The sequence below is a fragment of the Pelophylax lessonae genome, assembly GCF_965119305.1.
Source record: "Pelophylax lessonae genome assembly, chromosome: 12".
NCBI lineage: Eukaryota > Metazoa > Chordata > Amphibia > Anura > Ranidae > Pelophylax > Pelophylax lessonae.
Window position 1 is genome coordinate 189,845,460 of NC_138779.1, and position 12,700 is coordinate 189,858,159.

Consider the following 12,700-nt stretch of genomic DNA (forward strand, 5'->3'; position numbering starts at 1 on the left):
CATACCGATATGCGATGACCAAAATATCGATATCGGTATCGGCAATAAAAAAAACGATATCGGTCGATCACTAGTTAATTTAGATGATCTTAGTTACACATAGATTGCTTTGTGGAATCAATAGATGGTCAATAGGGAACAGGTGATTATTTTCTGTATAATCTGTGGATATACCCATTCCACTATTGTTCTAAAAAACATAGAACAAATGGACTTTGCCGGGAGGAATAATAGGCGGGAGGAATAATTAACTCACCAGGTGCAAAGAGTAAATAAAGGACACCTTTCCCAAGCTCCTCCTCACTCTGAAGAAGTGAAATGCGTCAACATGACATCATCACGTCGGTGATGCCGGGACACAGGTTGCTATCTATGGATACACCTTGGGAAACGAGCCGTAGACACAGCCAAAAGGTGCACACTGACACTGCAGTGTGTGACGTCTGGGGAACAGGGAGTATAATAAATGCCCCCAGGGAAGACATGTGGATTTCTCTGCGTGAGCCAGTGCGGAGCAGGAGTATCAGGAAGTGGTGAGATACATTGGGACAGTTTACCCTGCTGGGTTTACACATCCACCCCACCGCTGACTCCATCCCATCCCACCTACACACTCACGCTACACATGAGCTGTGGTATCGGTAGGACTGTGCACATGGAGACTGTAGCCCATATTGCTTGGTGTGCAGGGAGCAGGTAATCCCTCTCTTCCTCTGCAACTGCTTTTGGCTGATACCTTCCCACCAAGCACACAGCATTATGCACTTGAGTTTTAAGTCCCGACAATCTTCTCCCACCCCAAGTAATTGCCTAACTCATATAATCCTTCTTTGGCCTAGTGGCTTATCTGTGATCCAAGGGAACTATCTCGGGATGAATATATGGACTGATCCACTGGTGTATACCATGGACTTCATAATTTGACCTGTGAAATACTGCATTGATCCCTTTATGGAGCAATCCTTGCTCTTGCGGATCTGTTATTACTGTTTTACTATCTTACCTCCTTTGCTGCCCATATTCACATAATTTCCTTATTGTCAGTGGATGGATGAGTGCCTGTGGTAGCTACCTGTGTCCATTGACAATGTTGTCATATTTTAATTGATATATGGTGGAGGTGTAGTTTTTATAATTACTCATATTGTTTTTCAATAAAGCTTTTAGTACTTTTTTAAATACTGGTTGTTCCTTGTTGATGATGTCTTGTGGACACTTTGTCCAATTTTTTATAAATATTAAAAGTCATTTTCCACCAGGTGTGTGGGTTTCAAGCATGGATGCTGTTCGATATATCTGCAAAACCATTTACTTGATCAACATATGTATTGCAGCATTTTGGATGTGCTTCACATTTTTTTCTTAACTGAATCCCATCCTAAAACTAGATGACTCTGGTCATTACAGGGTTAAAGGATACACTTAACTAAATAAACAGAAGTCATTACTCTATGACAGCAGTCACTAGGATCGTCCAGTACTCACTACATGATGGGACAGACCGGTGAACCACGCGTGCCACTCAATTGGGTCTGGCGCCTCTGGGCCATTTGGCTCATTTCTTTAGGTAAGAACGTCTATTAAAAAAAAAGTTTTGAAAGGGAAAAAAAAAGAAAAAATGTTATTTTATCTTTTCTGGCATTTTTATTAAGGCAGGAAGTGGCATTTCCAGTTGCATATTTCAGCTGCGTCTGACAGAAGCCAGGACACACTTTTCCCATGTATTAATCCTGTGTATTATTTCCCACAGAGTCTGCATCTGCTGTGTCCGTAGTGAATGGAACTCTGGGGGACTCTGTGTATTTCCATCAGTTTGTGTACTGGAACGCTCCATTGGAGTGGAGGTTTGGAGTGTTTGGAGATGATGAAGTAGTTGCAGTAAGGCCTTTTTATGATGCTCCGTATTGCTACCCTCGTTATCAGGGGAGGTGTCAACTTTCCGGTCAAGGAGCCCTGCAGCTAAACAACCTGACATACACCGATCAGGGGCAGTATGTCTTCATTGTTGGGGCAATTGATCCTTACCGCAGCCAGATTGTCTATTATCAGCTCCATATATACTGTAAGTATCATCTTTCAATTACCTTCACTGTCTCTCCACCTATATATCCATTGCAATAGGATGTGCACTCCAAAGCTCAATCACACGGTACCGATCACCCACTGTGTTCATTCAGAAAGGGAGAGGGCTGGTAAATTACATATACCCTGTTTCCCCGAAAATAAGACAGTGTCTTATATTAATTTTTGCTCCCAAAGATGCGCTAGGTCTTATTTTCAGGGGATGTCGTCTTATTTTTTGTTTCCCCCTTCTGATCCTCCTGTGTCATTTTGATTGCCCCCTCTGATCCTCCTGTGTCCTTTTGATTGCCCCCTCTGATCCTCCTCTGCCAGTGCTCAGTGCCCGACTGTCCACACACTGTGCCCCGCGAGACTCACTGTTAAGGCAGAGCACGCAGCAGGTGGCAGCGCGGGCTCTCTGATTGTCCTGTCTGCTCCGGCTGTGCTGCGGCCTTCAGTGAGCTGCGCGGCGGCGCCCACCGATGCGGTCCAGAGTTACGGTACCGGTAATCTTGGGGGGGGGCTTATTATCGGGGATAGGCCTTATTATCGGGGAGGTCTTATTTTCGGGGGGATGCCTTATATTTCAGGGAGAGGCAAAACTGTAAGTAGGCCTTATTTTCAGAGGATGTCTTACTTTCGGGGAAACACGGTACTCATTCTAAAACATCCCCCTGTGTGTGCCCACAGCAGCATCAGGTGGGAGTGAAGAGGAGGAAAGCTGGCACCGTTGTAGGGGGGGGGCAGGGCAATAGGGGGAATCTGCTCTGCACAGGGTGATCCAGAGTGTCCAAAACAAAAAATTGGTGCAAATCACCTATCTCCTGCGCCCCGAGAGGTTATCTTCTAACCACATCCAGCCACACTCATGCGGACACCAAAGACTTTCTACTTTGCTTTCCTTGAATACTTTGGCCTTGCAGCCCCTTTTCAAGACCAGGGTAGTCTGAGACCGGCCTAGTGCATTATTCTCTATAAAGGTTTTATTAGATAGAATGTATAATACTCACAGAGTATTGGTGAAAGCATATCAAATGGATACAGTGCCATCCGCATCAGAAACCCAAGGTATAGCATCCTCCGAAGCTAGGCTTACGCATTTCGAGGCTTCACCTTTTCCTCAGAGCCTCAAAACGCGTAAGCCTAGCTTCAGAGGACGCTATACCTTGGGGTTCTGATGCGGATGGCACTGTATCCATTTGATATGCTTTTGCCAAGACTCTGTTTGTGAGTATTATTATACCTTTTATCTAATAAAATCTTTATAGAGGATAATTCACTAGGCCGGTGCGCCCTTGTGTTTGTTCTTTGATTTTGGTGATTAGGGTGTGCCTGGGCACACCTGGCACATCCTGTGCACACACCTATGTATATACCTATCTATCTATCTCGGCAACTAATTTTTAATCACTTAAAGCATAACTCCACTTTTGTTGAGAAAAATACATTTTCCTCTGGGTGATCTCTGTACATTGCAAGGATTTAAAAAAACTTAGTTGCAGATTCTTAACTTTTGTTATTCTGAAGAAATCAGTGTTTGTTCCTCTGTGCTGGGTTGGTCAAATGGGAGTGGTTTCATAAATATCTTTTAGCTGTGGCAGTTGCAGGGCTCCAATGAGGAAAGTTGCTGGGCCTGCATCCCTTTAGACGTGTTCCCATTGGGAATATCTCACCAAAAATGACATTTTTGTTGCAGGGGATGCCAGAAATCTGACTTGTATCTTAGGCAGACTTCTGGGAAAATTGGTGAGCCAATCACACAAGCAGGAAATTATGTTTCTGGGGTGTGGTCAGTAGACATTCTGTGTACAGAACAGCTCCAGGTAGCCATATTGTATTGCATTTTCAGAAAATGACAGTGGCTGCAGATTGAAAAGGAAAGATCATTTTTAAGAACATTCAATTACAACAGGATTTGTGTCGCAATTGTATACGCTATATTGCTTTTTCTTTATTTGCTATTTTTTTCCCCACGAAAGTGGATTTACTCTGTAAGCCCCGGAAGGTTTACCCCCCTTCATAACCAGGCCATTTTTTGTGATACGGCACTGTGTTATTTCAACTGAAAATTGCCCGGTCATGCGACGCTGTACCCAAATAAAATGTATGTCCTTTTTTTTTCTCACAAATAGAGCTTTTTTTTTGTGGTGTTTGATCACCTGTGCCAGTTTTATTTTTTGCGCTATAAACAAAAAAGACTGACAATTTTGAAATAAAAGTAAATACATTTTTTTACTTTCTGCTCTAAAACACATACAATAAAAAAGTGTAAAAAAATCAAATTTCTTCATCATTTTAGGCCAATATGTATTCTGCTACATATTTTTGGTTGAAAAAAATCCAATAAGCGTATATTGATTGGTTTGCACAAAAGTTATAGCGTCTAGTCTTCTACAAACTATAGGATATTTATTATGGAATTTTTTTTTTTTTTTTTTTTTTTTTTACTAGTAATGGTCAGCAGTAATGATCAGCGATTTTTAGTGGGAGTGCAACATTGCAGTGGACGAATTTAACACGGGGGACTCTTCTTGTAGACCAGTGACACTAATACAGTGATCAGTGCCAAACAAATGCACTGTCACTGTACTTATGATACTGGCAGGGAAGGGGTTAGCATTCTAACTGCGTGGGGGGTGGCTTAACCAGAGGAAGACAGAGATCTGTGTTGGTTACCGCTGTGTCCAATCACAGCGGAAGTGGGTCGCTAGCAGGGCACGCGCACGCCCCAGACCCAGTGCATGAAACCACGTACGTGTACGGGATTTCACGCAGGAGGGCCACCCTGCCATAGTATATCTGTGTGGTGTGGTCCTTAAGTGGTTAAATACCAGAGTTTGACCCAAGAATTCTGACTTGGGTTTGCAAGCTCTTTATTTCTCTTTTTCCAACTCCAACTCAATTTACCTATCTGTCTATCTATCTATCTATCTGTCTATCTATCTATCTATCTATCTATCTATCTATCTATCTATCTATCTATCTATCTATCTATCTATCTATCTATCTATCTATCTATCTATCTATCTATCTATCTATCTATCTATCTATCTATCTATCTATCTATCTATCTCTTTGGTGACTAATTTTGAATAAGCGCTCATAAAATTATAGTTACCGAAAAATACTAAAGTGTATCTAAGCCCAACACTAAAAATGTAATATATTGCAGCCTTCTAGGTCCTTAGTATGATGGCTTCATTTGTTTTGTTTATTAAAGGGATATTAAAGTCTCAGGTCATACTTACCTGCTCTGTGTAGTTGGTTTTGCACAGAGCAGCCCCAAGTCTCCTCTTCTTGGGTCCCTCGCCAGCGCTCCTGGCCCCTACCTCCTGGCTCACTTCCAAGCTGTGGCTCTGCGTGTCCATTCACACACAGAGGCCCCAACCCTACGCTCTCCTGATTGGCTTAGTGGCTGTGATTGACAGCAGCGGGAGCCAATGAGAAGACAGATTCCCTGGAGAGCCAAGGCACTCATGCACATCGCTGGATCAAGATGAGGCTCAGGTAAGTATTAGGGGGCGGGGCTGCTGGACAGAGAAGGTTTTTTACCTTCATGCATAGAATGCATGAATGTAAAAAAAACTTGAGCCTTTAGAACCACTTTAAGGCTTTTGTCCTTTCATTTCACCTGGCAATCCTGCAAAAAACACACTTCCTGTCCCTAGGTGGGTACATCACTCCTCCACAGTTTCTATGGAGGGAGCCTTGGTTGTCACCCTAGGCAGTTCCCCTGAAATGGACTTCAAACATGTCCATGTTACTTCATCTCCATTATATAGATGGTCAGGCAATTGGTAGCTTATAGAAGATCCAGTAGCTAGGAAGGAAGACAATCTTTGATGCAGCTCACAGGAAGAGACAGGGACATGGTTTCTGGAAAGATCAACAAGCATTTGTTGCTGGAAATGTTCTTAGTTTGGAAAAAAAAAAGAAAACGAATGCATTCATCACATTTAAGGACTGTAAGCTACAACGTATTGCATTTTGTTCTCGGGTTTAGATATCCTTTCAGAAAAGCTCATGCTCCTTATGTTTCATCTGACTGCCATCAAACTGTTTTAGCGGAGCTTAACTCCGTAGAGCAGAGGTCTTCAAACTATGGCCCTCCAGTTGTTCGGGAACTACAATTCCCATCATGCCTAGTCATGTCTGTGAATGTCAGAGTTATACAATGCCTCATGGGATGTGTAGTTCCGCAACAGCTGGAGGGCCATCGTTTGAGGAACCCTGCCGTAGAGGCTTCACACCATATAACCCATGGTGGATGAACACTGTTTTAGAGACTGTCTGAAACCCAGAACCCTAAACCATATTTTCCATTTTCAGACCCTTATGAAAAGGAGTGCAGGACCTGGTTCACCACCAATATCACACTGGACCTCTTCTGTACCCAGGGCCATCTTTCCGAATGGCCCTGCCCAGCCACCGAGCCCCAGCCAAGCATTAGTCCAAATTCCTGTGTGCATACCGCACATCCCGAGTGCATCCCGAACTTAGCAGGTGCAAACGCCTGTAGGCCCTGCCCTGGTGTCAGGCCACTTGGCCGTGGAGGGGGAGCCCACAACTACAGGAATGCCTGTCTGCCTCCACGGGAACAGGCACACACAGGACAGTCGAGTCTGACTCCCGTCCCTGTGTGTGTTCACCGGACCCAGCCGCCGAACATGGAAGCTGTCATTAGCCTGGCACTGCTGTACCAATAAATATCGCCTTATCGATAATTTGCATTTTTATTCTCGTTGGTGATTGTGTAGGCAGGGCTCCAGTGCACTGCATTGCCCGGGGGCCTATAATCCTCTTATAATGGCACTGTCTGTACCATCCCTCTCTGGAGATCCCACTGGGATACCATGGACTAATAATTGCTATTTTGAGGGCCACACAATAGACCAATGTCTTTTTTAAGTTAGGGCACCCCTTAAAATGATGGACAATATGAAGGCATCCCATTCTAAAATGTAATAAACTAAAGGCCAAGGCCAAGGGGGAGCCATGGCTAACTAACAGACACCTCTTTTAGGGATTTTGAGGGCACAGCAGGCCACACTTCTGTCTGTTGGCATATCTGATCAGCATAAGGTCCACATGTTTCTGCAAATTTCTGATTGTAATTACTGATCCAGCCAATATTGTATCCTATTGATTTTAATTCATGTATTGCAATGCATTTGTTGCTGCTCATGAAATGGCGTTTTATGGGCATTTGTGTCTGTGTATCTCTTTTAATAAAAGCCATTTGTAACTGAACTTATAGTTACAACTTTTTTTTTTTTTTACCTTTATTTTAAAGCTCCTCTCAATGTTCCAGTTCTCATTTCTAACACTGCTCATGACCGCTTTGTGAGTGGAAGCAACGTTACATTTCATTGTGATGGTGGTAACCAGAATATCACTACTTATACCTTCTACCGTGATGGGAAGAAAATCTGCTCTAAGCCCCATGTGACCTGCCAGGATTCCTACCTCTATATCCAGCCAATCAAAGGGAGTGACAGCGGGAGGTACACCTGCACCATCCACAACCCTGTCAGCTCCAACATCAGCAATGTCCTTCTAGTGACGGTATCAGGTAAGATTTTCATTGTAAAACTAAAATTCAGGCAGATATAAAAATACACCAATGAATGCAGTTGTGTTCTTTACCGCATTCCCGACCGCCTGCCGCCTTTTTACTGCGGCAGGGCGGCTCTCCTGCGCGAACTGACATAGGTATACGTTGGTCACGCGCCTGCAGCTAGGGGGCGACCGCGTGCCGCCGGCGGTGCGCTCCCGCCCCCACTCGTCAGCGGGGACTCCGATGCACGGGGCAAGCGGCTACAATCATTCCCCGCTGAGAGAGGACGGTCAGCTGTTGTAAACACAGCTGACCGTTCTTCTCCCTGGAATGATCACAGAGCTCCTTCTATATAGGATCACAGGTCTCTGTGATCATTTCCCAGGCCCCGCCCCCATACAGTTTGAAACACACCCCTAGGTACACATTTAACCCCTTGATCACTTACTGTGTTAACTCCTTCCCTGCCAGTGTCATTATTACAATAACAGTGCATATTTTTAGCACTGATTACTGTAGTAATGTCACTGGTCCCCCAAAAGGTGTCAAAAAATGTCAGTAAGGGGTCCAATCAGTCCGTCGCAATGTCGCAGTCCCGCAAAAAGTCTCAGATCGCCGCCATTACTAGTAAAAAAAAAAAAAAAATGACATAAATCTTTCCCATAGTTAGTAGATGTGATAACTTTTGCGCAAACCAATCAAAATACGTTTATTGTGATTTTTTTTTTGCCAAAAATACGTAGCAGAAAACAAATTGGCCTAAAATGTTAAATAATTTAGATTTTTACATTTTTTTTTTTTTTTTTTGAGAATGTTATATAGCAGAATGTGAAAAATATTGTTTTTTTTTTTTTTTGTTTTTCAGAATTGTCGCTCTTTTTTTGTTTATAGCGCAAAAAAATAAAAATCGCACAGGTGTTTAAATACCTCCGAAAAAAGAAAGCTCTATTTGTGGGGGAAAAAAAGGACATCAATTTTTTTTGGGTACAGCATCGCATGCAACTGCGCAATTGTCTGTTAAAGTAACGCAGTGCCGAATCACACAATATGGCCTGGTGATTAAGGGTGAAGATCTTCCGGTCCAGAAGTTGTTAAAACATCATAATATGTATTTTTGCATTCAGCTACTGAAAAGACACAGGCAGTAAAGTGTTTGGCATTTTTACTGGCCCCAGACATCACACACTGAAAGCCTAAGAGGGCAGCCAGGGAGGATCATACTCATCCCGTGGCAGAAAAATGAACTCAGTATGTTGAGTTTGACGGGCAAAGTCAATGGGACTGCACCAAAATCGAAAGCCAAACGCTGGGCTCATGGTTGCAGTGCGTTAGCTCCATGCAAAATTGCTGTTCAGCCAAACAAAAAAAAAAACTTTCAGTAGACTGCAGCATCACCTCCTGAATATCTACGGTATGGTATGCCTGTCTGCAGTGCGGAGCAAGCAGCCCTTTTTGGGAGTCATCAGAGCGGCCAGGAGGGCAATTGCCTCCCGGCCCCCCGGCCCAGTCCGCCCCTGGGTATATACCATTGCTCTGCTGCCTCTGAAAGCATTCCACTGCTAATCGCTTTTCAAAGACTGCCTCCATGAGTGGCAACCCCAAAGCCTGCCCAAAAAAACCTAACTTTAGATCAGCCCCATCCTGCCCAGCAACTGGGACGCTCCTTACATTGAGCGCTCGCCCCCAGCATCACAGGAGCGAGCGCTCTTCCGCGTTCAAAACCTGCACATGCGCGCTGTGCTCTTCCAATCTTAGCAGCACCAAAATATGAGCTGATTTACCTGTCAAATAATTTGTTATCTTTTCCAGTCAGTCCTGACATTTACACAGCACTGCTGGACAGCAGAGCCAGAATGGTGACCTGACTTTCCTCGACTGTAGTGTCGTAATACAGCTTGGTCACCTCCCTGCCCCAGCCTGTGATTGGACAGTAAAGAAGCAGAATTCAAATTGAAGGACTTAGGCCTCTTTCACACGGGCGTTCCGTATGTCCGTATATCACCCCATCCGTTTGCGGGTGATATACGGACATAATGCATGTCAATGGGATTTCGGATGTCAGCGGATGACCATCCGCTGACATCAGATTTGTGTCCTTTCAGTTCTGTTCTGTTTTTTGGAATGGAACAGAACCCTATTTTTCTTCCGTTTAAAAAACGGAAAGGACGCAAAAATGGATGTCATCGGTGTCATCCGCTGACATCCGCAATCCCATAGACATACATTATGTCCGTATATCATCCGCAAACGGATGGGATGATATGCGGACATATGGACCGGATGACACAAGTGTCATCCGTGTTCGTAAAAAAAAAAAGTGCCAGAGCGGATCGCAATACGGTCCGCTCCGTGTGAAAGAGGCCTTAGGCTAGGTTCATGTAGCGCTCATGTAGCACTAACCCTTGCAGGAGCCACTTGAATATTGGTGCCCAAGTCTCCCACTGATTGATCCACAGCCAGTTACAGGGTATTTTCACACAGCCAAGTGCACACACTGATTTGTTTTTATGTTTTATGTGGAGACACTCGCTTTAGCCTCGTACACACGCGTCGAAAATCGGCAGGGAATTTTTGTCCGACGACCGATCTGCCGATTTTCGGCTTGTTAGTATGATGCTTCCGACAACGGACTCCGACTTTTCGGCCGAAAAAAATCTGGTGTGCAGACTATAAAATTTTTGTTGGCCGTCAAAACACGGCCGATTTTCCTGCAGTCAGTACAGATTTCGACAGGGAAAAATCTGATGAGCAAGTCTGGGCATGCTCAGAGAAGAAAGAACACAAAGAAAGCAAACCAACACATGACATCACTTCTGAAGTAGAATTTTGTCGGGCAAGAAAATTCGTGTGCAGTCTAGAGCACATTCCAACCAACAAAACACCACTCTGGACAAAAGACGGACGATCGGTCGGCCGATAATCGTTGCGTGTGTACGGGGCTTCTATCTGTACTGAGTCTCATCAGACTGAGTAGACAGATTACTGTGCAGTGACAGGGGGATCTATGTGCAGAGATAGGAATGTTAGGAGATAATACTTCCCAAAGCTGACAGCAGTCTGTCATAGAAAGTCTTTGTTTTTATTGCTAAACCCCTGCTGAGGACCCCTCGGTCCGCTTCCTCTCCAACTTTTCCCAAAGTCCAAGAACAGCTTGTTTATGGGACAAATGTTCAAGATTAGTTTGCAATGCTAAGTATGGGAAAACCACATAAATCCGTCAAATGGCTTGCATTAAATACCAATTACAGAGACAGCGCTCACTTCTAATAATGCAAATTGTAATATGATACGCATTCTGAAATAAAATTATGAAGCTCAAAAAAAAATCAATCACTCATATAGTACAGTGCTGATATACAGTGAATCTATCTAACAAATATACGAAATAAATGAATATTCAGAACCAAATGCAAATGAATAATACATTTAAAAAAATAGTATTCAAACACACAACCAACATTGGTTAAAAAAATGAATAAGTGATCATTATGAACAACATATAAATAAAAAGTGTCCAAAATTAAAACATATATTCTTTTGCTTGAATTGTATTTCTCAGCGACTACTATACTGTAAGCATCCAGTGAGTATTGAGACAAATCAATCAATGCCTTGATCCAAAGTGCTCCCTTCACCACCCAATAGGAAACACACTCACCAAAAGTACATGCCTGTCTTATTTCAAGATAGGCAAACACAGCTTGAGCAGAAACAGAGAAAGAAATCCTCCATTGCCAGTGCTCACAGCATGGATGGTCACCACTAGAGGATGGATGGATGGTCACCACTAGAGGATGGATGGATGGTCACCACTAGAGGATAGATGGATGGTCACCACTAGAGGATGGATGGATGGTCACCACTAGAGGATAGATGGATGGTCATTGGTCACCACTAGAGGATGGATGGATGGTCACCACTAGAGGATAGATGGATGGTCACCACTAGAGGATAGATGGATGGTCACCACTAGAGGATGGATGGATGGTCACCACTAGAGGATGGATGAATGGTCACCACTAGAGGATAGATGGATGGTCACCACTAGAGGATGGATGGATGGTCACCACTAGAGGATAGATGGATGGTAACCACTAGAGGATGGATGGATGGTCACCACTAGAGGATGGATGGATGGTCACCACTAGTGGATAGATGGATGGTCACCACTAGAGGGTGGATGGATGGTCACCATCACCACTAGAGGATAGATGGATGGTCACCACTAGAGGATGGATGGATGGTCACCACTAGAGGATAGATGGATGGTAACCACTAGAGGATGGATGGATGGTCACCACTAGAGGATGGATGGATGGTCACCACTAGAGGATAGATGGATGGTCACCACTAGAGGATAGATGGATGGTCACCACTAGAGGGTCACCACTAGAGGATAGATGGATGGTCACCACTAGAGGATAGATGGATGGTCACCACTAGAGAATGGATGGATGGTCACCACTAGAGGATAGATGGATGGTCACCACTAGAGGATAGATGGATGGTCACCACTAGAGAATGGATGGATGGTCACCACTAGAGGATAGATGGATGGTCACCACTAGAGGATAGATGGATGGTAACCACTAGAGAATGGATGGATGATAACCACTAGAGAATGGATGGATGGTCACCACTAGAGGATAGATGGATGGTCACCTCTGGAAAAAAAAATTCACATACCGTAGTATGGTTTCATGAAAGCATTTATTCTAAACCACACAGTGGCAGCTGGTGTTCCATGGGCCGGAGGGGCTGCAGACGGACCACACCATACCCCCCGGACATCACCAGCTCGCCCGCACAGCATACCATCCCCCCCCCCCATCGCCGGCTCACTCACCCTGAACTGAAGTGGAGAGCAGGCGGCGGCTTCCCCTACGTCTCCTCCCTCCTCCTCCTTGGCCAATAGCATAGCCTCTCCTTTCGGCCAATCGGGAAACGGGTCTCAGGACTGGCTGGAAGGAGGATCCGTGTGATAATAGGGAATATTCATTTGCTATTGTCACACAACTGGGTGGGCTCTGTGCCCTGAGCCCACCCTTTTTTGAAGCCTATTAGAGCCTCTAAAACTAAAAA

The 12,700-nt window shown here is 44.3% G+C and overlaps 1 protein-coding gene across 1 annotated transcript in view; it reads left to right on the forward strand.

The window, feature by feature from the left end:
- The first annotated feature begins 1,443 nt into the window (after window positions 1–1,443).
- LOC309568029 (cell adhesion molecule CEACAM1-like) overlaps window positions 1,444–12,700 on the forward strand; it is a 70,615-nt gene continuing 59,358 nt past the window's right edge. Inside the window, exons 1-3 of the mRNA XM_082273603.1 lie at window positions 1,444–1,567; window positions 1,751–2,062; window positions 7,355–7,633. Coding sequence (XP_082129729.1) covers window positions 1,489–1,567; window positions 1,751–2,062; window positions 7,355–7,633 — 670 coding nt within the window. The 5' untranslated portion in view covers window positions 1,444–1,488. The remainder of the gene's footprint in view (window positions 1,568–1,750; window positions 2,063–7,354; window positions 7,634–12,700) is intronic.